Raw genomic sequence first — 27,859 nt, forward strand, 5'->3', positions numbered from 1 at the left:
GATGTGAGGAGTTGAGGAGCTGGGGAGCTTGTGTTTCTGGCTTGACATAAACAGCCTGAGGAAGCACTCCTCTTGAAAATCTTTCATGATAGAACAATGGCCATTTTGCACATCAAGGCCTAGAAAACAAGCTCTTCCTAACTCCTCCCCATCACTTCTGTTGTGCTGCACGCGGTCAGGCAGCCATGTTTCTTTATTCCAGACGCTTCTTTATTCCAGCTTTATTCCGCACGTAGTGCTATCCAGGTCATACGCCTGGGGGTTTAGCAGAGCTCTGGATTGTCTTGCCTAGTTCAGTCAACAAGCTTGTGAAGATCAGACCAGCTGAGAGACTAACTGCTGGATTTGTTCAATCAGATTAGTGTTCCATTGATTAAACCTGCAATGCTTCTCAGTTCCCACTATTAGTGAATCACTTAACAGCAATCCCAATGACAGGAGGAGACATCAATGGACAGAAAGTGCATTATTACAAGTCCATCACTTTTTTCCCCCACACAAAGTATTACAGACTGTTTTGCAGTTTTAGGACAGAAAAGAATAGACACAAAACTGAACTGAACCAAACAGAATAGAATATGACAGATTAGAACAGAGCAGAATATAACAGGAAACATTATAATAGAAAAGAACAGAACAGAATGGAATAGTCCATTACAGAACAGAATAGAACAGTCCTAAAAACTGTTAAATTAAATAGAATAGAATATGACAGGGATGAATAGAATATGGCAGAATAGAATAGTTATGTCTTAAAAATGGCAAAATATAATAGAAAACAACAGAATAGAGCATGACACGAAGAAATAAAAATAATATGACAGAAAATAACAAAAGAGAAGGGAATAGATCTATACCAGACAGGAAGAATCGACTGGACTAGAATAGAATAGTCCTGTCCTAAAAACTCTCAAATAAAATGATTAGCTATGTCAAGGAAGAATATAATGTGACAGAACTGAATAGAATAGAGCAGAAAAACATATAATAGAATAGTCCTGTTCTAAAATTGTAAAATTTAATGTAACAGAATATGACAGGAATTAATATATATAGCAGAATAGAAAAAATACTAAATAGTCCCAAAAACGGCAAAATAAATGGAAGAGAATATGAGGGGAAAGAACAGAATATAACTAAATAGAAGGGAAGGGAATAGATCTAAACCAGACAGGAAATAATAGAATAGTCCTGAAAATGGCAAAATCAGATTGACAGGAGTTAATAGAATACAGCAAAACAGAATACTCCTATCCTAAAAACTGCTAAATAAAATAGAGTAGAATACAATAGAGTAGAATAGAATATGAAAGAACAGAACAAAATAACATAATAATGACAAGAATGAATAAAGAATAAGAGGAAAAAACATAACATGACATAATAGAATAAAGAATATAATAGAATAGTCCTGTCCGAAATACGGTAAAATTAAATAGAATAGAACAAATAGAATAGAATAGATCTAGACCAGACATTAAGAATAGACTACACTACATTAGAATAGTCCTATTCTAAGAACTAAGAACTGCAAAATAGAATTATTATGACAGGGAATATTAGAATGTGGCAGAATAAAATGAATAGAATATAATAGATATAAACCAGACAGAATAGTACTGAATAGTCCTAAAACCACAAAATAGAATAGAATAGAATAGAACAGTGGATAGAAATGAAATTTTACTTTAGCATTGATCTTCCATGTCAATTCAGTCTAAGTGAAACAGTGCAGGAAGGGTGGGTCATCTGCTGTCTAACTTGATTTATAATATCAAACAAAGTCTACTTCAAAGTTGCAGTACATCTTGCAGCCTTTTATCTGATGATGAGAAGGTCTTTTCACCCCCAGCATCAATGCTGTCACCTCAGTGTGTGTGATCATGAGGAATGTTTTTGTTTTTGTCTGCAGTCATTCCTTTGATGAATAGTTCAACAAATATGAATCAGAGCTGCTGGTATTAGTCAAACACTGTTAATTTCCCATTAGTACACTTCAAAAAATCTAAATATAAGTCTATAATAATAATAATATCATGATATTTAATTTAGCCTTATAATAACAACAAAAAATAAATCAATCAATAAAATCAAATAAAAAAAGAAAAAGCAAACAAGTGTTGCTCAAAGAAGAAACTGCAGGACTGAAGGAAGTAGAAGTTTCCTGTTGCAGCGGGGACGCGCAGCTGTTCGGGGGCGCGTCTTTAATGTCAGCAAAGAGACTGTTGCTGTTTTCTTTTCTTTTCGTTTCTTTCTTTATTTACTCCGTTTTTTATTACGATGTTATTTCGGGACGCTAGAAAGGCACAAGTAAAATGTAATTCGCTAATAAATCAAACAAAAACGTTAATATACGTGCGAAATGTAATTGAATCATAATATACTCGAGTGATGAATAATAACGCGTACAGGACAGTTAAAGGACAGGCCCATACAGAACATATTCCTAATTTAAGGTCTTTAGATTTTGTCGAAGGTTAAGTGGCCTGGACATATTCTATTTCTAGCTGGGCCTTTTAAACCCAGATTCGACATTTTCAAATAAAGCTATAACTGTCCTCTAGAGATCGCGCGACTCTTCTGTGCATGCAGAAGGACAAGTGTCTGATGATGCCTCTGTAGGCAATACCACAATACTGATGCTTACGGCAAAATATTAACAAATACATCCATCAATACACCAATAGGTAGCCCACATCAAACAGCAGTAAACGATGACCGCAAATCCATATTCGTCAATAACTTGACCATATTGTCAGCACATCCTCCATTGCATCCAAGCTATGTGATGAGAAATAACATGTCGCCTAATCGTACCTGAGACTGTAAAGCAGCGGTTTATTCTGTCCTTTTCGTCCGGTGATGCAGAAATTCAAAGGTCTCTCACACACTCACTCAAGATCATTGCGTGGATTACGCGTTCATATGCGTGTGCCACACTGGCCGTGTCTCAAACACTAGTGAGCTGCCTACCTAGACAGCACTCGGAACGCGCTTATAATCCCAAAAATGCGCTCTGTAGCTTTTGAAACACAAACTCTGAGACGGAAATGTGCAAAGGAAATGTGAAACATTTTTTTTTTAATACAGTGAATGGCCAACCAATGAGAGAAAATAAGAGTAAACAGTTGTATTCATGATGGGACCGTCCTGTTCCTGTCACAGTGCCCTTATTCCTCCCTAGAATGCGAACTGACACTCTTTCAGGATGGGTATGCAGAACTATGAATATGTGCTATATTTGATCCTTTCCTGGTTTTCACTTTATTCAAACTTTGCAAGGCGCCTTTTCTGACGTTATATTTCATGTATTAATCAGGCTACCTCTTTGAAATAAAACAAAACCTTAAAATTCTATTTTAATTTTCTTAACAAAAAGCCCACATCACAAACCATCCCTTACAAGACCTGTTTATTGTAAAGTATGATGAAAAAAATATTAAGACATTATATTAACAAATGATGCATGCCAGGTGTGGCTGCAGTCGTAGGCCTACCTTAAAAATGACAAATCAGCATCTATATTGATTTACATTTGTCATAAAAGAGGTGAAACATTTTGGAAAATTCTATGTATGTTCTTTTTTTGAATAATGTAGTCTGTGAATGCCTTTAAACTTAATAAGGCAATGTCTAGAATTGATAGAATGTGCGATAATATCCTTTAAACTCGTTTGCCACAATTCCTCAGAAATGTCCACTCCTAGTTCTTTCTCCCATTCAGAGATAAAAAAAAAGTATTTTATTATTTAGACAGATAAATTACATTTGATAAAATATAAATGTATTTTGACATTGTACCAATAGCTCTTAATATTTCAAATAATTCCTTAAGACTAAATAAGCTAATTGTATTACTAAACACTGTTACAAAAATACTTTCGGCTTTGAAGCAGCCCAACCACTAGAGGGCGCAGTGCGCAGCTTCTTATTTAGGTAGTATTATACCAAAATACATTTTTCATAAATAGCATTTTATTAAGGCTATTTTTCATTTAATTATTTTATTTTTCCCCCCACATTTTTCTTAAATCAATTCCACTGCAGCAATACCTGATCTGAACAGCAGACAGAAAACACCACCAAACACATTTAAATCACGTGTCTGTAGCTCATCCGGGTCAAAAGGCGTCAGTATGGACACGGGGGATGTTCTTGCATCTTTGGTAGGCAATTGGTTATTTTAACTTATCAACAAAGACAATGCACTGTACAATAACATGATAGGCAAAAATTGCATTTTACTGAACCGATGCTCTCATGTAGCGGATTTTCATAACCGTTCAGAGCCCAGAGTAATATATCCATCTTAGTTAGCCTGCATGCTAACAAGCATGTTATGAGCATATGGCAAAAATAACGAATTAGATCAGGAATACGAAATTTCCTTAATCGTAACTGATTTACGTATCCAGATTTAAGCAGTACTTTAGTAAGATTGATGAATACATGAATTCTAGTCTCTTGAGGCTGCATGTATTTAATGAAACTGGTTTTACGTATTAGATTTATGAATACACTTTAATGTTCAATTTACCACTGAATTGAATATTTCTGTTTTTAATAAACAGGGGGTTGAGGGAGCCACTGCGGCTGCGCATGCGCTGTCTCTTCCAGCAGAGGCGTATGGAAATGATGTGAGTTGGGATGTTTTGATATCTACAAATGAATAAGAAATTCAGTTAAATATTTGTAAAGTATCACCGCTTCAAAACACTAACCATATTTTATGTTTGCCATCAGGCCCAACTGGAAGTAATGTGGGCTATGAAAGCCTACAACCATGCAGAAGTTTACTATAATGTAAGTGAATGAGTGTCACAATCTGTTCTGTCAGATGGATTGCTTAAATGTCCAGCTTCACTGACGGGTTTATTTCTCTACAGCTTATTTCCTCGGTTGATCCCAAACTTCTAAAACTAACAAAATCAGACGAGCAGATATACACTAAATTCCGAGAAGCATTTCGTGACCTCAGTATTCAAGTTCTGGACCCGGATCTGCTGAAGTCAGCGGATGCTAAAGAGGTGCGTGAACTCACTCTGGCGTTTTAAATTTCACCTGTATCTAGTTGGTCAACACATCTTTCCATTGTTTTTTTTCAGAAATGGAGGCCCTTTTGTAACCAGTTTGAAGGTGTTGTAGAAGACTTCAACTATGGTACATTATTACGACTAGACTGTCAAAAGGACTACACTGAGGAGAACACCATATTTGGTATGTGATGCCCACTCCCTTTAGTAGTTTACACACTTCATACAAGTGCACAGGAAACAGGTTAAGAACAGAAAGCCTAATTTGCCCCTCCATTTTCATTTCAGCGACCAGAATCCAGTTTTATGCCATTGAGATTGCGAGAAACAGAGAAGGATACAATGACTTTGTCCACAATGCCAGTTCAAAAGCCAAACAACAGAAGACAGATAAGAGTTAATCATAACAGCTTAATATTTGAAATGGCCTTCTTGGTGTAGAGGAGATCTTTCTACACACAAAGCTCAACAGTGGAGAAACGCGTATAAATGTCCTACTTGTTTTTGCCCCCTTATGTTAGTGTGTGTAGGAGTTGTTTTTCTCATTTGTAGTCAGAAGTTGGATGGTAATTCAATTTTGATTTTCCTGCAATGTGTGGCACCTTTTGTTTGTAATAACAGTATATACTTCCCCCTGAAAAACTGCTTTTGTGTTATTTGATTGCATTGGAATTAGAATTGCCATTTCTTGAAAGACAAAATTGCATTTGCAACCCATTTTTTTCAGTATGTTGGAGTGAAACAGGATTTAACAAAGCACAAGTCTTAAGTAAATAAAATTAAACACCAAAATGGACATCTCTCATGGACATTTTTGACATCGCTCCTTCTTAAACACCTCCAGAACCGATGATTTTGATGGGATGTGGAGACTCAAGTTCACATTTGAAAACATCTCGACATACCCCAATGCGGACTTTCTTTCAATTTGTCATTTGTGCTTAACTTTCACAGCATCAACAGGCATTGCTGCTACACTCAGATCTATCCAATAAAACATTGTTGAGCAGATTCCATTCACTACAGACTTCCATGACTAATGATTTACAGGAAATTCCAGGTTTTCTATGACCATGGGAACCCTGCTGCTTTTAAGAATAGGAGTGTTTATTAAAAAAAGGATCAAATTTGACCATGTCGACTTAAAAACCACGACTGTTTGGTCTAATGTTGCGATCACAAAACGTGCACGTAATGGTACAAACCAATGATGTTTATTTTGCAGTCACAATGCTTACACTATATGTAGCAGACATCCAAACAAACAATCAAACAATTCAACCAGCTACCTTATCACTCAATGGACCCAACAGTCGCCAAAAACACATTCACATCAGGGAACCAAGAAAAGAAAGTGAACATCCATGAGTGTTGGACATGGTTAAGAGATGAGCTAGTTCTTCACAAACAGTTAGCAGCAACATCTTTTGAGGAGCACAAGTTGCTAATATACTCCATTCGGCCTCTGTGTTTAAATCTACCATATTCTGATGTGTTTTCTGTTATTAAAAATAAACCTGCAATCCAGGGGGGGGGGAGAACGAAAAAAAAAAAAAAAAAGGGGTTAAAGCTAGAGACAACTGTCGAAAGTGATCCTGTCACGATGACTCAAGTACCAGGCTCTTTTTTTTTGAAGGACACGGCTACATTCTATAGGCTTCACTACCGAAGAACGCCAGATCAACAATAAAGCCACGAGAGACTGGAAGCCTGTGAGATTAAAAGCAGGGAAAACAGTTTGACGAAAGCTCAGAGAGCAACTTCACCACAACCAAGTCACTTTATCTAATCAAATCCACAGACGACATGATCGAACCCTTCAGAGACAAAGGGGAAAGGTTACGCGTGCATTCTCCGATGAATTTCACACGAGGATGAGGTGGTTTTAGGACCATTCCCAGGCTGGTGCAGTGCAGATATAAGAACAACATCCTCGGTGCTGGGGATGTGACCTAAAGTTTGACGCAAGACGGACTTCATCATGCCCAAGATATGAGGGAAAATGGTATTCCTTCTGAAAACGTTAACGCAAGAGGTTTTGTGTATTTACAAAGCTCCCGTTTATGTTCCATAGTGTCAATTTGAGGGGGGAAAAATAATAAATGTACAACTTGTGATCCTATTTGACGCTTCATCCCTCCCCCTTTGCGGATAGGTGTCAATCCCAGCACTCACGCCTCAATCCCACATCGTCACCCGGATATAAACGACTCTCTCCATACAGACAAACCCACACTTCAGCACAGTTGCACTAATTTACTAGACTGTAAAAAGTTTTCAATCACACTCATTATTTGTCTTAAATCGTAATCATTATAAACATTGTTGAAAATGTTATGAAAAAAATTTACACTTTTTTTCCTTATGTGTTTCTATACAAGGCAGGCAAAAGCAGAGCACTATGTATACCAGCTCATCCTAACCCTTCCTCCCACAGACATGCTCTCAAACACACTCTCATGCTTACACACACACACACACACACACACAGATGCCCACTTCCCATCGTCCCTTCAAGTGGTTCGGGTGTGCTGCCCACTCTATAGAGTCCACAATGGTGCCGTCCCACACCCCAAACCCATTCCCAGCCAATCCCCAGCCGTACCCTCGTCTCTCTTTTTGGACTTTGAGTCCCAAATGACAAGAGAATGGTCAAGGAGAATGACCTCTAGAAACTGGCTTTAAAATATGTATATATTTATATGTGTATATATATATATATATATAAAAAGGGGTGGGGGGAGGAGGTGTGAAGGGAGAGAGGTAATGGGGTATTTTTAGGGACTGGGGAGCAGGAGGTGCAGGCTTGCGCAGCGGTGGTCCCCTAGCAGCCGGGCCAGGGGCGGGTGGGAGTACGGGCTGGGGCCGGGCCACGTGGGCGGGGCCTGGTGCTCTATGGAATGTCAGCTCATCATATCGTTGCTGTTTACCCCGTATGTCGAATTCTTCATGGAGTCATTGACTTCTCTTCTAAATACTGAAAGATTCTGTGTAAACCTGCAAAAAAAAAAAGGGAAAAAAAATGAGTTTGCTAAAATTGTATATTACATATACATGTAAATAAATAATACACAGTCTAGTTTACTACTCTAAAACTTATAGTTCAGAAATATGAGATAGCTCACCCTAAGAAATGCAATTAAATGTGCTACATCTTTACTACAGAAATTAATACATTTAACAGAACACAACAACAGAAAACGTACATGCAAAGTTTGCTGAAATTCTCAGGAAATTAAATTACCTGTCTCTGTTTTTGGTCAGCAAGTTTCTCTCTATGCCCTCCATGAGATTTTCAAAGCATAAGTGCATGGCTTGCTGCTTTTCTGGTGGTTGGCTGTTCACAATGCTGTTCCTCAAATCCGCAAAATACTACAAACACAATGCAAATCAGCATGTTAGAATGATTTTTGAAGGATCATGTGACACTGGAGACTGGAGTAATGATGCTGAAAATTCAGATTTGCAACAAATAAATTTAAAAATACATTGAAATAGAAAACAGTTATGTTAAACTGGATGAGTATTTCACAATATTTTTGGTTATAATAAATGCAGCCTTTGTCTGAATATCTTCTATATTCCATCTATCTCATACCTTCTCATTGAGTAGAATCAAGCCAAGCAGTGGCCGTGACATTGACCACTGATTCCTACAATCTTCAAAAATGATGATATTCAACACTGTGGACAGCATCTGGATAAGATTGTGAGAACTCTTGTCAGATTAAGCATCTCAATACATTTCAAAATGTAACCGTATTTAATAGACATACATAGGGCTGGGTGATATGGCCCAAAAAAATGATTTTTTTATTTCTATCAGTCGATATCAATAATTATTTCAAATTTTTGTTTGTTTCAAGTTAAAAGGCAGATTTTTACTCCTACGTGAAATGTAGAAATCGGGGCCTGTATTCACAAAACATCTTAAGGCTAAAAGTAGCTCCTAACTCGCCGATTTAGGAGAAAGTCTTAAAAATAGTGGGCGTGTCAGACCTAAATTTTTACTCTAAGAGTATTTCACAAAGCATTTTAGTGCTATAACTAGGTCCTAAATCTGTGAAACAAGCTTGAGGTGACAGTAGTAGTAGTAGCTTGAGTTAGAATGCAGATGCAAATTTATGTTCATTATCAAAAACGGTAACATCTGAAAAAAAGCTCATTTTTATATATTGAAATTTAATTATTCGGACTGTTTGAGTTTTATTAAAAATTAACCATTGGTCTTCCATAGACGCAAACATTTAGATCATGATAACCACAGTTAAAATCTCATGGTAAAAATGTAATGCCCTGGTTTCCACGTATTGGTATGAAAAACAGTAGTCTAAATGCATTTAGTATAAATGCACAAATGCTATAGTAGTCCAGGTGATGTGTGCAAAATTTGAGGTGATTATGTTCACTTTTTCATAAAAGCATGAAACTGTACAGTTGTACAGGCTAGGGACTTGAACATTTTCATAAATGGAGCCATCGCATGGTTGCCATAGCGACCATTTTACTTTCCGCCATAACCAAATTATATATTGTGTGTCATATCGCCCAAACTAAACATGATAAGAAAAAAAAGGTGATGTCTACCCCTATGTTTTGATGGCCAAGGATTACAATGATACCATATACAAAAACAAAGTGTTCAGGTGAAGAGTTAATGGTGAAATCGGCAATGTGAGAAGGAAATCACAGTATCTGAGCATCACAGCATTTACAAAAGTCTATATTATGACCATCAATTATTTCTTTCTTTGACAATTAACTAATACTTTATTCAATAGTACAATAAAAGATTGTTTTAATTATTTGTTACATTTATATAGCGCTTTACATGGAAGTGGTTATCTCAACCACCACCAATGTGCAGCATCCACCTGGATGATGTGACAGCAGCCATATTGCGCCAGAACGCCCACCACACACCAGCTTAACTAATATTTTATTTAATAGTACAATAAAAGATTGTTTTCAAGAATACAATCATTTATTTCAGAGATATAAAAAATAAAAAAAATCTCAAGCAAGTGTATTTTTCCTTACCTCTCAGGCAGTCGGGTAGGCGATAGTATGTTTCCAATACATTCTTGTTCTGTCTCAACGATGCTCTAACATCACATGCAGACGGCAACACAATCTTGCTAAAGTGCATCCTATCTGCACCTCTTCTGCTGCACCTCTGTCATTTTCTGTGGGTCTCTGGAATTGTCAGTCAGCTTTCAATAAACTGCATTCTGGCCATTGCTTCTCAGTCTACTCTTAGTATCTTGGGCTTGACTGAGACCTGGATTTCCAGAAGACTCCGCAAGCCCTGCTGTTTTCTCTAACAACTTCCCTTTCTCTGTTAAACTCCATATTGTAATGATTTATCACCTTCCTGGTCAACTGGGAGCCTTTATATAGGAGCTGGATGGGCTGCTGTCCTCATTCTCTGTGGATGGCAGTCCACTTGTAGTCTTCGAAATCCCTCTGGAGAAGCCCTACACTGCAGACTTCCACTTACCACCCACAAGCACTAACAAATCAGGCAACCAGCTTAATTTAATTTACTCATGCAGATTTACTTACTTTTACTTTACTTTTGTCATTTAGCAGACGCTTTTGTCCAAAGCGACTTACAAATAAGAAAAAGTAACTAAAACTAAAAAGTTACAACTCTATAAATACTATCTACCCACATATTTAAGAAAATAAAGAAATTAAATCAAATTAACACATGCATATAACAACAACATTTCAATAATAAACATATCAATGAAAAAATTAAATAAAAAGCTACTACTATCCCTTGCCGGTGTCCCTGCCCGGTGGAGTCGCACGGTAGAGTCGATGGTCTTTACACTCTTTGGTCTTCACACTAGGAGGGCTTCACACGACGACTGCCGCGACCGCTGCCGCGGTATAATAACCTTTATTATACCAATCTAACAAATGATCGTTTCAATTCAGCTGGACCCACTTTCCTGTTTATCAACTACAAATGGCCAAGCAAGTGCACACACTGACAAGATACACGTTTTTAACGATTTATCACAGACAACATTTGGTAAAACCTCTAGACATCTCTGCTCATTTTTTTATTACATTTAACCTACATATTACTACCCGTGTGCCACCAATTCCTCTACCAGTAACTTTTAGGCAAAACCTACGCTCCCTTTCACTCCTCCATCTTTCCTCTGTAGTGTCTCACCCACCTATTTCTCATCTCTGGATGTAAATACAGCAACTGACACTTTATGATCCACTTTTACTTCTTTTCAAGACAATATCTGTCTAGACAGGCCAGTGCATACTACTCCTTTTAACCTAAAACGTTGCCCCATGCCCCATCTTTATTGTATTTTTGCTGAGCAGTCTTTTGGGTGGCTCACCAATGTACCAGATTTCTCTAATACTAAAAATTAAGTAGGCTTGACCAACATTTTTGTGGGGAGAGGAATTTATTGAAGATGGTAGTATAGCAGTTCTTCAATAGCGATGTTAGCATGTCTTCCTTCAAACAATCTTAACCCTTGAATGTATCCTAGCTTTTCCCAAAGTTCTGTCTGTGGGATATAATTTTATACCTAAGGACAAAAGGGCTGACAATACTGTTAGGACCTTCCCACTGGAGATCCTGCAATCTACAAGATGTTCCTGAGGAATGCTGTTCCTTTGTTATTCTAATGGGATGGACTATTTGGTTCACACCTTTATAGACAGTTACATTATTTCTTTCACAGAATGACCAACTGAACTTTAACCAATCAGGTTTCAGCAGCAGCCATTCAACTGCTTTGCTATCGGTCACTGTAGCCCTGCAAATAGTGGAAGCTGATTCCAAATCATCAGTTCTTATTCTGCTAGATCTATCTGCCACTTTTGACACTGTGAATCATCAGATTATCCTGTCTACCATCACCGGGTCTGCACTCCACTGGTTTGAATCTTATCTCACAGGTAGGTCTTTCAGGATTTCCTGGGGAGGAGAGGTATCCAAAAGACATCAACTGGCCACAGGGTTTCCTCAGGGATCAGTTCTTGGACCCCTCTTCTTCTCCATAAACACTACATCACTGGGACCCATCATACAGGCACATGGTTTCTGCTACCATTGCTATGCTGATGACACACAGCTCTATTATTAATTTCAACCAGACAATCCAATAGCAGCTGCTCAGGCTGCCTGGCAAACATCTCAGCATGGATGAAAGAACATCACCTGCAGCTCAACCTGGCAAAGACTGAGCTTCTCGTTTTCCCTGCCACTCCAAGTCTACAGCATGATTTCATCATTCTGCTAGGTTCATCAAAAATTATTATTTTGTTGGCCAGCTGACCTTCAAGGACCATATTGTAAAGACAGCTCGATCATGCAAGTTTGCATTGCACTACATCAGGAGGATCAGACCCTTCCAAACAGAGCATGCTGCACAACTTCTTGCCCAGGCCCTTGTCATTTCTAGGCTGGACTATTGCAATGCTCTTCTAGCTGGACTTCCATCATGCGCAATCAAACCTCGACAAATGTTTCAGAATGCAGCGGCATGACTGGTCTTCCATGAGCCCAAAAGGGCACACTTCACACCTCTCTTTATCTCCTTGCACTGGCTCCCGATTGCAGCTCGCATCAAGTTCAAGACAATGATGTTTGCATACAGAACAGCCACAGGCTCAGCACCCGCCTACTTCCTCCTCACTCTTACAAATCGACATCCTCTCCAGAAGTCTGAGATCTGTAAGCAAGCGATGCCTTGTGGTAATATCATAGAGAGTCATTCTTGTTCACTTTTCCTGGCTGGTGAAATGATCTTCCCACAATCACAGTAATTAGCAGAACACCTGATACGTTATCTGACAGCAACACTAATTTAATCCCATACCCAACCCATTTGGCGTAAAAACCTAGACCCAAACCTGCATTAAATCTTCTACATGAGGTAGACAAAACTCATTTATTAAAACTTTTATTCAAATTGTGAATAGATTAAATACAGAAAGCAAGCACAGAGTGCTCCCTTTAATATAATCACTACAGCTGTCAATCAGTGGGAGTGCGATTGGCTACATTGCTCAGCGTGTACTGCACAGAGTCAAAATAGTCTTGGTTACTGGACCCGCGACCCGCCCATGTTTGTCACTATCTGGCCCGCACTCACACCGCACCCTACACATAAATTTTATTCCACCCGTTACATCATATATTAGCGGTTCACCTGCGTGTACCTGCTAGCGTTCAGGACTCTGGCTTCCCCCTTGTGGACAACATAATAGACAACACTGGCCCCAGAGAGTGTTTGTAAATTAAGTTTACGTGAAATATGTTTGAAATTTCATTCTGCATCTTCTGAAATTTCATTGGAATCCTTCTCATAAAGTCACTGAATTAACCATTAACTGTTCACCTGATTGCGTTGCCGTCTGCATGTGATGTTAGAGCATTGTATTGTATATTGTATTGGAAACACACTACTGCCTACCTGACTCTGAGAGGTAAGAATGATTTTTTTAATATCTCTGAAATATTTGATAGTATTCTTGAAAACAATCTTTTAATGTATTATTGAATAAAATATTAGTTAATTAGTTTAAAAAATAATTATAATATGGACTTTTGTAAGTGCTGTGACTCAGATACTGTGATTTTCTTCTCACATTGCTAATTTCACCATTAACTCTTCACCTGAACTGTTTATGTTTTTATATATGGTATCATTGTATTCCTTGACCATCAAAACACAGGGGTAGACATCACCTTTTCTGTGTTATGATGTTTGGTTCAGGAAATATGACAAAATACATAATCTGGTTATGGCGGAAAGTAAAATGGTCGCCATGGCAACCACAAGGTGTTTTTGCAATGGCTCCATTTCTGAAAATGTTTAGGGCCGCAAACTATACCAAGTACCAAACTGTACCAAGTGTCATGCTTTTATGAAAAAGTGAACATTATTTGCACATATCACCTGGACTAATAGCTTAAATCACAGAAAATACTGTAATTATATCCCCTTACTTCTCTAATACATTGAATGCATGTCTACATTAATAATGTAATTCATATGAATATTTCACATTTCTGCCACAATACCATGCAGTTACTGTTACTACAGTAAATCCATGGTAAATTATGCCGATTTGTAGATTTGAGGAAAATCATATCGCAATAATTATCGTTTTTTTCATCGCCCAGCCATGCACAAAAAAAGTTTTTTTATTTTTTATATGAACATAAATTGCTGTGAAAATTAAAATTTTTGTTCCTCTTATGCCTGAAATATGATGAAACACTACATTATTAAAAAACAAGTGTTTATTTTATGATTTTATTTTTAACTCTCAGGCCTTTCAAAGCCTCAGCTCACCTGCTGGATCATCTCAGGGTGCTGCTGCATTATGTGAAGGAAGCGGTCGCTCTCCTGGGCCATGGGTGCCGCTCGTTTCTTCGTGCTGCGTGACAGCTGCTTGAAGAGATAAGTAACTATGTGGTCCAGGCTTGAGCAGCAACCAGTGCATACCATTGTGTCTGTAAGGAGAAAAACAGAAAGCTCAGGTTCAAAAGTTCACAAACACCTAGGGGTCCATGATGGAACTACAGGAGGGTTTGTGAGATTAAAGGGTTATTCCACCCCAAAATTAAAATTGTGTCATTAATCACTTACCCCAATGTCGTTCCAAACCCATAAAAGCTTTGTTCATCTTCGGAACACAATTTAAGATATTTTAGATGAAAAGTTCACAAACACCTAGGGGTCCATGATGGAACTACAGGAGGGTTTGTGAGATTAAAGGGTTATTCCACCCCAAAATTAAAATTTTGGGGTGGAATAGGCTTGTGACTGTCCCATCGACTGGCAAGTAATTAACACTGTCAAGGTCCAGAAAAGTATGAAAAGCATCGTCAGGATAGCCCATCTGCTATCAGCGTTTCAATCTGAATTTTATGAAGCGACGAGAACACTTTTTGTACGCAAAGAAAATAAAAAAAACATTTTTTCAACAATTAGTTTCCTTTCCTGTTGTCTTTCTCAGTGTCACCGTAGCTCCATTTTGGAGTTTATCCACAATATAGCACATCCTTGTGTTGTGGCTGACACAGAAGAGCGTACGCAGTTTGCGTTCAGTGGATAATCTCCATAATTACGTTGACGCAGAGAGATACAGAGACGACAAATTGTTGAAAAAAAAAGTAGTTATTTTTATTTTCTTTGCGTACAAAAAGTATTCTCGTCACTTTATAAAATTCAGATTGATCCAATGACGGCAGATGGACTATCCTGACGATGCTTTTCATACTTTTCTGGACCTTGACAGTGTTAATTACTTGGCAGTCAATAGGACAGTCACAAGCCTATCCCATACAAAAAAGAAAATTCAGTAGCTGAAGAGAAGGTCCTTACCAAGTGCTGTGAGCCCCTCTGATATGGAGGACAGGATGTACATGACCACATGAGGCTCCAGGCTGGCGATAAAGTTCATATGGTCTTGGGTTAGCACCTCCAGAAGAGAGTAGTAAGACTGACTAAGTTTTGGATAGTCCTGCAAGAACAAGAACAAACCAACCAAAAGTCAACCAATCTGATGCTGAAGGACACAATCTTGAAGATGATAGCTGATGATTTTTACCAGCAGGTCACTGTGAGGGATGGACAAGAGCAGCTTAATAAAGGTCTGCAGAGCATTGTCCAAGGCGTCGTCGCCGTACAGACGGAAGACGCCGAAATTGACATAGTTGCCGCTTAATACGGCTTTCAGCATGGAGAAACAAATAGAGATTCCTTTCAGTTTCAGTGCATAGACCTGATCTTTTGGCACCTCACCCAGAGTCAGGATCCGATTGCCTTGAAATGAAAAAAGAGAATACTATTACAATGATTATTCAATTAAAGTTCTTCAGATTTAATAATGCTACAACATACCAGAGGAACAGTTGATTGAAATATGAAAACCGGGTTATTATAGGAGAGTTTGTACCATATGTTGTAATCATCTTGCTGGTTTCCCTGAACAGCAGGATTCCATTCGGTGACGACACATCAAACTGTAATCTCTGTGACCTTCGTGTAAAAAAACCCCACACTTTGAGTCAGAGAACATACATAACCTTTAAACTCAGGCCGCTGTGACATATGCAAGAAGTAATATTGTATACCTGTTGTGGACGAGCTCAGCCATGAGTTTGAGGACCGGTGTGGTGCAGGCAGGTACATGGTACCAGAGCTCTATTGCCCTTTGTAAGATGGGCATGTAAGAGGGGTAACTAAGATCCATTAAGGAACACATTAAAATTGGCATTCAGTCTGATTTGACCTAAGAGATTACTTTTATATCATTTATTTGTATTAAAATTAAGAAAATAGTAATAAATAATTAAATAACAAAATAACAAAAATACTAAGAAAATATCAAATAAACAATAAAATACAAATAAACAAATTACAAAAAAATTAAAATAAATGAACACAACAAACAAATTAAAAATTAAATAATTACACAAAAATAAATTAATAAACAAATAAAACAAACGTAAATAAGAGAAACCAAATGCATAAATAATTACACCAATAAAATAAACAAGAACAAACAAACTAATGCATATTAAAGGATACATCCAATCAAAGAGCATCATAAAGCTGGTCTTGGCATTAAAGGCAAAGGCAATTCCCCTCAGATCTCTCACCAGTCCTACTAAAGTCCTCTGAAAGGCGGGAAAAAACAAAACAAAAAATTTGTTAATTTCTCATATATGAAAAGACTGGGGTGCAGATGCATTATATAGGTCAGCAACATAAGAAAACACAAGGTCTCTTGCAAATGCTTCATGCCACACTGAGGTTGTATGATAAACAATTCAACATCTCACTTTTGCTTCTTGTTCATTGAAGGTGTTGGTACTGAACATCTGAGCGATGGCCTCAAATGCAGCAGTGAGAGGAAGCATGAACTGTTCAAACTGGTCCTCATCTTCACCTGTCAAAGACACAGACAGTCTCTAAAGATGTTCTTTGACATGACGCTTATATGCTATATCTATATGTACACCCTTACCCAAATCTACCATAAGAAGTCTTCCCAAGGCTGTGTAGAAAGTGGTCCGACACCTCATGTCACTGAGGTTGGCCTGATTGTTCACACCCAGGAAAGAAAAGTGCTCACTCTGTCACACAGAAGAAAAACAAGACATTTGTCAGCCCTTGAAAGTTCCTCAAAAAACTATTTAATAATAGTAAAATGTTATTTGTAATTACTTTTTTCTTTTCATTTATTTTTTTATGAAAAAAGGTCTTGCCCTTTTATGTCATTGTCTATTAACTGTGCTTCAGGTTCAAATAAAGTTAAAGTGGAGTTAAGAAGAAGAAAAGCTCAAGTTGGTCACTTACTGTATGGTTGTTTAGCATGAACTGGACAGCACTGAGTTTCACCAGTTTTCTAACACTGCTGTACGTGAGAAATAAGGTTAAGGAAACAGACCAAAACATATTCACTGTCGATCATCCTCAATAACAATACTAATATTGTTTCAAATTTAAACCAGCAACAAGTGTGTAAGGATATCCAATCGAGAGGTCATTGAGGAGCTGTAGTGTCTTAGATGTGATTGGTTCACACTGTCCCCAGTACTTCAAGTTGGTGATTCTGCATTAAAAAAAAAAAAACACTACGTTAAAAACATTGTTAATTGTTTATAACAATTTCACCCATCAATAGCTGACATATACTCACATTTTCCCAATGAAAACACTGAGTACCATGGTCTCATCATTCAAGCCAAGAACCTCTGATAGTCTTCGATACAACTAGGGATCAAACAAAAGTAGTATTATTTCCTGTCATCATATATTCATTTTGAACTGGTGTTTTACATTGTAGCTCGAACAATTCATTTTATAAATGTAGAATTTAGTAACATGTTAAACTACAAAATAAAACAGGTTGGGAAATAAGGCCATGAGAAGCAAGCAACTGCGACAATTCACAGGGGGCTCTCACAAATCCATAAACTATAAAGATTTGGTCAGAAAAGGGGAAAAAGGTAGGTCAATTTAATTTCCAAATTAAAACTTAAAATGTTACCTTTAGTGACAAATACAGAATAAATATTTTTCTAACACAAATAAAACACACTGCTAAAAATAATATCTTGGAAGAAAAAAAATCCATAGTGTTGAGTCCTAATTATGGTCCCAAATGGCATCTTCCTCCGAGTCTACACTTTGCATGGGCAGCTGGGTAACAATACACTGTAAGCCTGCATCCTTACGGTCCAAATTAAGAGTGCCATTTGGGACAATTTAACATTAAATCTAATACATTCCAATTGTCAAGATCCAATCAGACTTCGTAACAGTTTTCACACTATTTGTACACATTATAACAGTTAGGAGGAGCAATTATAAGGTGTTATTTTCCTTTTATTAAAGTAAAGGACAACAGGCTAAAGCAGAACTAAAGACAGGTTTAGAGGAACAGCTAGTCTTTCTATGTGCACTTATCTTCTCTGTTCACATTTTGGAATCCGAGTAACAGGAGAGAAAACTTCAGCTTTCTGGTTAGTTGAGACAGAACACTCATCTCCAACATAAAAACAACTATGGTTTCAATCCTACATGTCCATTTACAAAGCAGACTAAAAGAGTGAAACCACAACTAAGCATGCAAAAAAGCTGAATCGACTGTCTCTTTTCAAAGCCCAGACACAACACAAGCACAAATTTCTGCCATTCTGAGAGTTCAAAGGCAAAACACTGTGAATGTTAAGAGATCAATAAATCATTTACTGCTAGCTGGTTTGTGTTTCAGATTTACTGTCTAAACAAACCACAGCTTGAAGTTCACGCTCACGCAGACAAATACAACATAACTGCAATTACCTTTGATGATTTTTGCACCTGGTCACCGATGTAGATTTTGCGAAACTGCTCAAAGAAACTGAGCATGGCTAATTCAAGCTTCTCATTTCCTGCTTGAGCCAGTCTTGAGTCTGTGAGGTTCATTAACTGCAAAACTCTGAAAATTACAAAATATGAAGTCGATATAAATATTACATAAAATTAAACAATGGGAAGTGAGATCGCTTCATCTCAGGAGACTCATACTCAAAATAAATTGTCAACATAAATAAACTAAATCAACAAAAAAAAGTTACATGAAATTAGTCCCAATTAGGAGTTCCAATTAGGAAAGTACAGTATGAGAAAAGGACATTGGTTTTTTTTTCTCAGATTTGCTAAATATCATATTTAACAGTGTTATTAAATTATTAGTTTTTAAAATGATCTAAAAAAAAAAGTCATATTACTTTTGCGACACATAGCAGCATAGGTAATATAAATGTAAAAATAAGGAAAATAAGAATACCCAAATGACCAATTTAAAAAAGCATATTAATAATCTCTAACACTGGCTTTAAATTTGATACAGATATACTGTTCATCACTAGTTTGATATAATATTTGAAGCATTAAAAATCTGAATGCCTGTTCATACCAAGACGAATGTTTTGTGTGAAAATTCATGCGATAAGCATTTTAAATGTTTCAATTCGAATGACTGGCTGTTAACGTGTCTGCTCATTGTGTGGATCATTGTGAACAATCATCGTATGTCAATGCCTTTTTTTTTTTATACAGAGAATTCTAATCTTTTCCAATTGCACTGTGAACAAAAACTGGCCAACCAATAAGATTGTGTTTTTGGTCACATATTCAGAGTCTCTGCTGCTACATAAAACTACACTCTAGAACTAACAGACTATTTTGTGAAGCAGCACAGCAGAGGAAAAATCTGGAACCAACTCTCTTTCTCTATACTCTACCATTTGGTGCTGTTTGCTAAATATCATAGTGAATACAAAAATCTGAAAGGCTTTTTGAAAATATTTAAATACTGTTTGACTTCCTGTATTCTTTTTAGATAGAGTGTGTCAGAAACAAAGTTGTACAGTGCTTTGTGTCCTGGGGTATTTCTGCTTTTTTGTAAGCACCACCTACTGTCAAAGAATAATTATGCATATTCATTCAGCCCATCAGACTTTTTTTTTTACACATTGGACAGAACAGACAAATCGTATGACTGAATTTTAATTTTGGCTTGGTGTGAACGGGCCTAGGAGTAATTCCTCACCGACACACAAGCTCCCCATCCATGGCATCCTGTTCATCTGTGCTGGCGAAGGATACTCTTCCTCCAATGACTGCGCCAATGATATACACTAGCCACGTCAAGCGACCTGGACAACACATATGTAACGTAAGCATTGTTATGATACAATATATTGATTTGTATATTAGGTTTTGTTTCAAGCTCACCTTCCTGCACTGCTATGTCCATTGTGCTGGAGTTGGTAGACTGCAGAAGCTCCTGGTACGACTGGGCCGACTGATCGAAGAGCTGGACCAGCAGGGCACAGGTCTTCTCATATTCGCACCGCCCGATAGTAGACAGTTGGTCCAACTGCTGTTGCACCAAGCCAGCATCGTCCAAGGGGTCTTCAAGACCATCCCTGCATAGAACGGATATTGTATAGTCACTCATCTATGACACTCTTGCTTATTGGACCTAACCGTGACTTCAATTAGTGCTCACTCTACCTTAGAATGATATGCACGGACTCTAGGCGGGATGTGATGTAGGCCTTGGTCACCTCAGGGGTGTAGGTCTCCAGCATATGGGGCTCTGTAGCCTTCACATAAGGGACAGATGCCGCCAACCGCTGCCACAGGCTCAGCAGATAGTGCACGCTGTTGGGTGCAAACTCCCAGTGCTGGGACACACCAAAGTTATCATCAGTCTTTGAAACACCAATTTTTCATAGATCATTTTCACTTAATTCCATTAGCAAATTAACAAATAATTGCTGTCAATTTGGCTCGACTTCTGTAGAAATCACATATTAGCTTAATTTTAGCAAGTCTTTCACTCACCTGCAGACTAGTTACGGTGAAGTTAGCGATCAGTCTTATGACCTCGGGGTAGTTCTCTACTTTAACCAGCTCTCCCAGCTGATAGTTACTCTTGAGTCGAGCCAGTAGTCGACAGAACTCATGGTAGTTGTTTGGGTCCGACAAACTCTGCAAATCAAACAATAAGTATTGCAAATATTACAACATCAACCACATAATACCTGCAAATAGATCTGACATTTTAACGCAGCTATTTTCAGGCTACATGTTTAATACATGGCATTATTCAACTCTTTTTACATAAATATCATCCAAACATTAGAATGACAATTATTATTATAACTAATATTAGGATGGACAGCATACTTGAGGGTTCTCCAATATTCTCTTCACACCATCTACTAAATGGGAAAGGAACTTTGCTCGCTCTGCGTTGTTAAAGAGAGACCTCCGAACAGATGCTATTTGGACTAAACAAGACAAAACCTGAAAGACAAAAAGAACATTCAATACTAAGCAGTTATTATCAGAAGAGCAAAGGCTTGTAGATAATGTTTATCTGACACTCACCAAGGGAGACAACGAGGGAGGGATGGAATGATACAAATCAAAAAACAGCTGCAAGGTTGAGGAATCCAAAAAGGCTGCAGATGAGAGAAAAATCACAAAATTATGCATGAGTTCAACATGAATACCGTTACTGCTCAAAATTACTTTTTGAAAAAAGTGCTCACCAAGGCTGCATTTATTTGATCAAAAAGAGTCAAACCAGAAATTGTGAAATATGAGAATTTAACAGTTTTCCATTTTAATTAAGCTGAATTCTCAGCATCATTACTCCAGTCTTCAGTGTCACATGATCCTTCAGAAATCATTCTAATATGCTGATTTGCTGCTTAAGAAACATTTGTTATTGTTATCAATATTGTGCTACTTAGTATTTTTTTTTTGCAAACCATGATAATCTTTATTAATCTGATATTTTTTTCTTTGATAAAGAAAGTTCAAAATAGCATTTATTTGAATTTTTTTTTTTTTTACTGTTGCTTTTGATCAATTTAAAGGGTCCTTGCTGAATTAAAGTATTTATTATTTTTTAAAAAAAGTCTTAAGTCACAATAACAAAAAAATACAATTCCAAAATATACTATATCATCAATTCTAAAGAAGGTTAAAAATGTTAATTAAAAATGGTTGAAAATGCTAAATGCAGCCTCTTTAAACAAGCACTGGAACACAGTTGCACCATTCATTCATTGTTTGCCAGATCACCTGATCTCCAGCTGGTGGGGATCTGGACGGTGCACAGATCATCTGAGGACTCATCGGTGGATGTACCGATAAAATCAAAGTTGAGGCAATTGTGGGCCAGTTTCAGTAGCTGCATGAGTAGCCCATGCTGGCTCTCATCATTTAGATTCAAGTTCTTCCCAGATGCCTGCAGACATACAGAACAATCCATTGAGTCATTGACATAAATCCCAAGCAGGCTGGTTTAGCGGTTGCGAAGAAAATATACAGACAGACAGTACTTTTGTTCAGTCTCTGAAGCATTACCCTTACCTGCTTCAGGAGGTTGCAGGAGAGAGTAAAAATGTCAAACAAGGAGGAATCTCGAAATGATGATGCAATCTTTCTATGTTTTGTAAGTGGATGTGTTGAGTCTGCCTGGAGAATCGAAAGAAGATTCAAGGAATCAGTGATCTATCTTTATTGCAACTTTCAGTTATTGAACCCAAACATACAGCAATAAATTCCAAGCACTGAGCAAAGACTACAGTTACATTTAGTCATTCAGCAGACACTTTTATCCAAAGCGATTTACAAATGAGGACAATAGAAGCAAGCAAAACCAACAAAAGAGCAATAATATGCAAATCAAGACACTGCGAGCAGAGAAACTTACTTGGTTAATCTCATTTGTTAACTGGGAAAGAATTGTGACTCCTATGATGCAGTGTTCAACACTATCCTGAAAGAAAAAAAAAAAAAAAAAAAGTTTATTATTTAAAGAGAGTGTTGATTTTAGGTATGGGGTCATGTAGAATAAGGCATTATAATATGCTTTCTAAGTACAAATAAACAGCCAATATGCTAGTAATAGACATGCTAATAAGCAACTAGTTAATAGTCCTTAATTTAAAGTGTTACCAAATAATATAGTATTTAAAAAGAAACTTTAAGTTGACGTGAGAAAACAGCCATAAAAAGTTATCCACGTTCATTTGGATTTTTCATATGGAAACTGCAGACGATGATGGTTTTCAAAATACAAGTCTTGTGGACAATATCTTGTTTGGCATTTTTGATCCAATTCTCAAAATCAACTTGAACTTTGTGAGGACATTTGCCCTCATTGAACATGAAACTTGAGCAATAAATTTGTGTAAATGATTTATAAAACCATGCTTATGTAAAGTGTTGAATTAAATGCATGTTAAATACATTCATGCTAAGTGCTACTGATTTTAAGGCATCCCTACTTGCCTTAAAAATGTGATCGCAAAAAACAAAGAAATATTTCCAAGTTGTATAATTCTGAAATTGAACAATATTATCTTTTCTAATAAGGCTATTAAATGTATTATACCTGCAGGAATCTTGTCACATCGACGATGACATTCCTGAAGACGTAATCTTCCTTTTGGCAGTCAAACCAGCCAAGCTTGGTGATTCTGGCATAGAGCTGGATCAGGGCTTGTGTCACGAAGGCAGCAAGCTTTGGCCGGGTCGCCAGATAATTGAGAACATAATTTCCTGAGGAACCAAAGTGACATTTATTTAAAAAATGTGTCTTTTCTGGGTTTTGGGGCTCTAAATCTTGTGGTTGATCTGATAAACTTACGAATGTCAATGCGCTGTTCCAGGGGAAGTGGGTTGCTCGTACGAGACACCAACTTGGAGAGACACGTTGCAGCCAACAACTGCGAGTACGAGGACTGTAAAGATTGTACAAATACAGTGTCAAGTTAAGTAGTTGCTTAACTCAAACTAATGGACTTGGATTTTCGAGAAAACTGCTGTCAGATCAATTCAGATATCTTGTTTTTCTCAGTTCTCAAAAAGTTTAATTCTTACACTCCCACTTTCCAGCAACAACTGGCATTTACTCAGGCAGTCGGGACTGTTGGTGAACTCCACCAGAGCTTTCTCGGCCTGTAGACGTGTGGTGGTGTCTGTGGTCTCATATAGCTGCTTGCACAGGATCTCTAGCTGGGCTAGGCTCTGAAAAAGAAAACAATTCAGAGGATATTTGTGAGATGAACCAATAAAACTTTTATGTCTAAACTGTTTATAAAAAATAGTTTAGGTGTGTAAATAAAGTTTATTGCAGAAATGTGCAAATATTCAAATTAGGTCAATGACACTCATTTATCCGCATCTATTACTTTTTTTAAAATAAAAAAATACAACGACATGAATACAACTATTCTGACATAAGCATATTTTTAATATCTGCATTAAAATCTATTTTTAATATTTTTTAGGGGATAATAATAATAATAAAAAAAGTCAGGGTAATTAAAGTTTAAAGTAATAGGACAATCTTGAATCATTTCTTTAAAATATAAATTTAATTTCTTTAACAAAACTTGTGTGTGCCAAATCATAAGCCATGTGGTTTTGAATCAATAAGTGTCAAAGTATCCTAAAATATTAAATAATTTGGCCCATTTATGACAAGGCTAGTTGCATATGTTGCGACTCAAAAACATTTATAAATTAGCAATTCACAATATTTGTATAAAAATACTTTTACCTTAAGAAAAATAAAATTTAAAAAAGCTAATATTTTCTAAAAAAAAAAAAGATAAAGATGCATTCAATATTTAGGGAAATCTGATATTAATTTTTACTTACAAAAGTTACAGCACATGACATTTTTAGTGTCATTAAATTGCTCCAATTTCTTAGAACTGTAATAGCGCAACTCCTCAACAAATAACGCAATTTGAAATATCATTAGCTATGTTTCCATTCAAAGTTGACAATTTCAAAATCTTAAATTGGAATATTGCATAAAACATTAGCGAATAAAGCTCCGTTCCCATTCAATGAGTCAAAGAGAACAAAATCGTCACTTCCTCTTCCTTTTGCACGTCAAAAACCATCTCAAGCGAGCGTAAAACCTTTTTGTGAATTAAGGGATTTTTTTTTTACACATTTGGCATCTCCATTGCTTGTTTCTGATGCAATACTTCAAAATGTGCACAAGTCTTAAGATAGAGAGCTTCAGTATCTTGTACAATCACAACATCAAACATCAGGATTATGAAAAAAACCATTAAGAAAATTAATGTGCAGACATCACATCCACAAGTTATTGTTCTAGGTCACAGAGGGAGTATGTGGTTCATGCAAGCATGAAAGACTATATGGTGAATGGAGAAAAAAAAAAAGTCAGCGATACACTTTGGCAATACATAGAGGAGCAATGAAAGAGTTAACTCGTGTTATGCAGCAACAAGCCTCTGACTCTAAACAGTTCTTTGTTCCCTTGTGGAGCATAACTATACAAAATCAGCATCAGCAGAAAAACAGCAGCTGCAACAAATGCACAGCCTCAATGAAAAACTTCAAGTTTATTTTGCTAAAAAAATCTGAACTAATGAACTCAGAGACCTACAGAGTTATTTCTACATTTTTATTGCACTCAACAAATAAATCTCATGTTAAATAAACAGTTTAATACTTTAGAAACGCACACTTTCTTGTGCCAACATTAAGTTGGTTCCTCATGTCCATGTTCGTACATGCTTGATGCACCCTGCTGATAACTGAATCAAGAGACCCTAAAAGAACAGGGAGGACCCCTATACATACAAGAAAAAAAAAGCAAGATAAAATGCAGGCTGTATTTGCAAGGAACTGCACAGAAAAGATAAGACACCTTCAAGTTGAAAAACCTCAAATGAAAACACCATGCATTGGTTTTCACTAAAACTAACATCAATCCACCTGTTCACACCAACCTATAACAACATATTTGAACATTATGCATTCAATGTTTAAGTGTACTTAAACGCTTCTTAATTATATTACAATTTTTCAATAAACAAAAAGTATAAAGCTGCCAAACAAAAAAGGAATTGAATGTTACAAGCCAGAAATCCTACTGAGTCATATTAACCTACTGGCCTCACATGTTCTTTGATAGTTATATACACACACATATATGGAAGCATTATTTGGTCGGTTTAGGTCTAAAACAAGTGTATTATACTACCAATATGTGATCCGCAAACGGCCTTTAAGACATAGAGCTGCTCCGATGGTAATTAATAATATATAAATGCAAATGGAGTGGCTTCTTCACCACCAACAGAGTAACAGGACGCGTGGCAACAACACTGGAAAGCTCATGTTTACTGTTGCCTGTGCAAACGAGAGTCAGGTTAACAAAAGCGTGGTCCCCCACTTCATTAAATGTAATGGGAATAAGCAGTTATTCAACACTGTGTTTAACCTTTGCCCTCAAATATGACCCGTCTTATTTGACAGGTGTTGACAGATGACAAGCAGCGGCTGTGTTTGAAAACATGGTGTTTAACGGACCAGTCATGTCCAAAAATGTTGTCTAGCTAGGGAGGTTTTCAGGAAACAGCTATACTGAGAGAATGAGAAGAAAAAATATTTATTTTAATTCTGGGCCGACTTTATCTGTCAGTTACGCCTGAGACGACTTTGGTTGCCAAGTTGGCTTTTTTAACCCTCAGTTATCAAGATTATTATTAGAACAGTCTTATCAAGTATACTTAAAACGAAATACAGTATAGTAAATTTAGATTAATAAACATATCTAAACATTCTATAGAGAAAATAAAAAAATTAATATTACATATAATACAGAGAAAATTGCTCACAAAAGACATTTCTGGTTGGCTGCCATCACTTCTTCCAGTCATTTAACTCTCCTTAAACACTACAGGTAGTGTTTTCTAAGACTTTTTTAACACTATTACACATTTACAATTCTCAGGAGATTTTAACGTACATATCGTTTCCATAATTTTGAAGAAAAACTAATTTCTAGTCGTGCTTTTGGTTTGTCGAGGCGGCGCGCGGGAGAATCTCACGAGTTAGCATGCGAGCTACAGGCTAACAGCGAAACCGGACACATTTGCGTCCAGCAATAACAGAATGACAGATAACTGAGTGCAAATACGCTTTTGGGCTAACCGACAGGCTTTTCTCTTGGAAAAAGCCTCGCTGAGCTCGAGTTACTATCGCTTGTGTAACTTACAAGGCCAGTGTATTGCAATGCAAGCGGTTGGATGAGGGATGATGCCTTGTTTACAATGTAAAACACCACTGTTGCTATAGAGTTACGTGCAATTTAATATAAACGATCTCTCGGGATCTAACGATCTCTGCTGCTTAAAATAAAATACTTTACATTTTGCTTCAAAACAACTTTCAGCCATGCTGCAGAGTTGTGTGTTAGCCTGGATCACAGAGTTAAAATCAACATGATGACAGGCCACAAGTCAACACTTGATAATCGCATCCAATAAAGCATGCGAGTGAACCTCTCCCGCCGCGCGACGCACGCATTTATAACAAACACGCACGCATCGCCGAAATAAGCCTCGGTATCTATCGTTAAACTGCAGTGGATCATATTTCGTGAATTTAATAATAACAAAACAAAATCATTTACTTACCTGCACATGATCCGCCATTTTGCTCCATTCATGCTCCTCTCACTCCCCCTGACAATGAGCATGCGCTCATCTGCCCACGATCACGGGAACATTTACGCAATTGACGCACGTAGTGATAAAGCCAGATGTTCGCTCGGGGCTTCGTGAATCCCGTTACGGCAGACCACCAACGCCGGAAAGAGCCTTTGTTTACATGCCTCTTAAAGTGAAACGAATTCAGATATTAGAGGTCACGTGGATGTATCATTCTAATAATACCTAAGCGTGATTGACAGTGCTT

At 37.2% G+C, this 27,859-nt stretch overlaps 2 protein-coding genes across 2 annotated transcripts; one reads left to right on the plus strand and one right to left on the minus strand.

The window, feature by feature from the left end:
- The first annotated feature begins 3,938 nt into the window (after positions 1-3,938).
- On the plus strand, positions 3,939-7,617 carry LOC306865657 (protein PBDC1-like). The gene is made up of 6 exons (XM_079410392.1): positions 3,939-4,166; positions 4,572-4,637; positions 4,744-4,803; positions 4,887-5,027; positions 5,106-5,217; positions 5,322-7,617. The coding sequence occupies exons 1-6, from the start codon at positions 4,137-4,139 to the stop codon at positions 5,432-5,434; spliced, it is 522 nt and encodes a 173-aa protein (XP_079266518.1). The 5' UTR covers positions 3,939-4,136; the 3' UTR covers positions 5,435-7,617.
- Positions 7,618-7,750: 133 nt separating this feature from the next.
- LOC306865655 (exportin-7) lies at positions 7,751-27,704 on the minus strand. Its single transcript, XM_079410390.1, has 28 exons — positions 27,580-27,704; positions 23,993-24,139; positions 23,760-23,853; positions 23,505-23,671; positions 22,821-22,886; positions 22,478-22,582; positions 22,187-22,352; positions 21,485-21,558; positions 21,281-21,400; positions 20,936-21,082; positions 20,603-20,775; positions 20,321-20,514; positions 20,136-20,241; positions 18,884-19,019; positions 17,736-17,809; positions 17,568-17,648; positions 17,393-17,456; positions 17,061-17,169; positions 16,876-16,982; positions 16,622-16,710; positions 16,165-16,272; positions 15,987-16,069; positions 15,639-15,853; positions 15,413-15,551; positions 14,378-14,538; positions 8,632-8,730; positions 8,278-8,405; positions 7,751-8,030 (listed from the first exon to the last, which is right to left on the minus strand). The coding sequence occupies exons 1-28, from the start codon at positions 27,595-27,597 to the stop codon at positions 7,937-7,939; spliced, it is 3,264 nt and encodes a 1,087-aa protein (XP_079266516.1). The 5' UTR covers positions 27,598-27,704; the 3' UTR covers positions 7,751-7,936.
- Positions 27,705-27,859: the final 155 nt, after the last annotated feature.

The sequence above is a fragment of the Barbus barbus genome (assembly GCF_936440315.1).
Source record: "Barbus barbus genome assembly, chromosome: 47".
Lineage (NCBI taxonomy): Eukaryota > Metazoa > Chordata > Actinopteri > Cypriniformes > Cyprinidae > Barbus > Barbus barbus.

Coding starts and splice junctions, on each gene's coding strand:
- LOC306865655 (XM_079410390.1), bottom strand. Junction 22,583..22,820: donor TAACAAATGAGATTAACCAA/GTAAGTTTCTCT, acceptor TCGATTCTCCAG/GCAGACTCAACACATCCACT. Junction 16,070..16,164: donor GCTGAGCTCGTCCACAACAG/GTATACAATATT, acceptor TTTTACACGAAG/GTCACAGAGATTACAGTTTG.
- LOC306865657 (XM_079410392.1), top strand. CDS start 4,137: ATGGACACGGGGGATGTTCTTGCATCTTTG. Junction 4,167..4,571: donor GGGATGTTCTTGCATCTTTG/GTAGGCAATTGG, acceptor TTTAATAAACAG/GGGGTTGAGGGAGCCACTGC. Junction 4,804..4,886: donor ATGCAGAAGTTTACTATAAT/GTAAGTGAATGA, acceptor ATTTCTCTACAG/CTTATTTCCTCGGTTGATCC.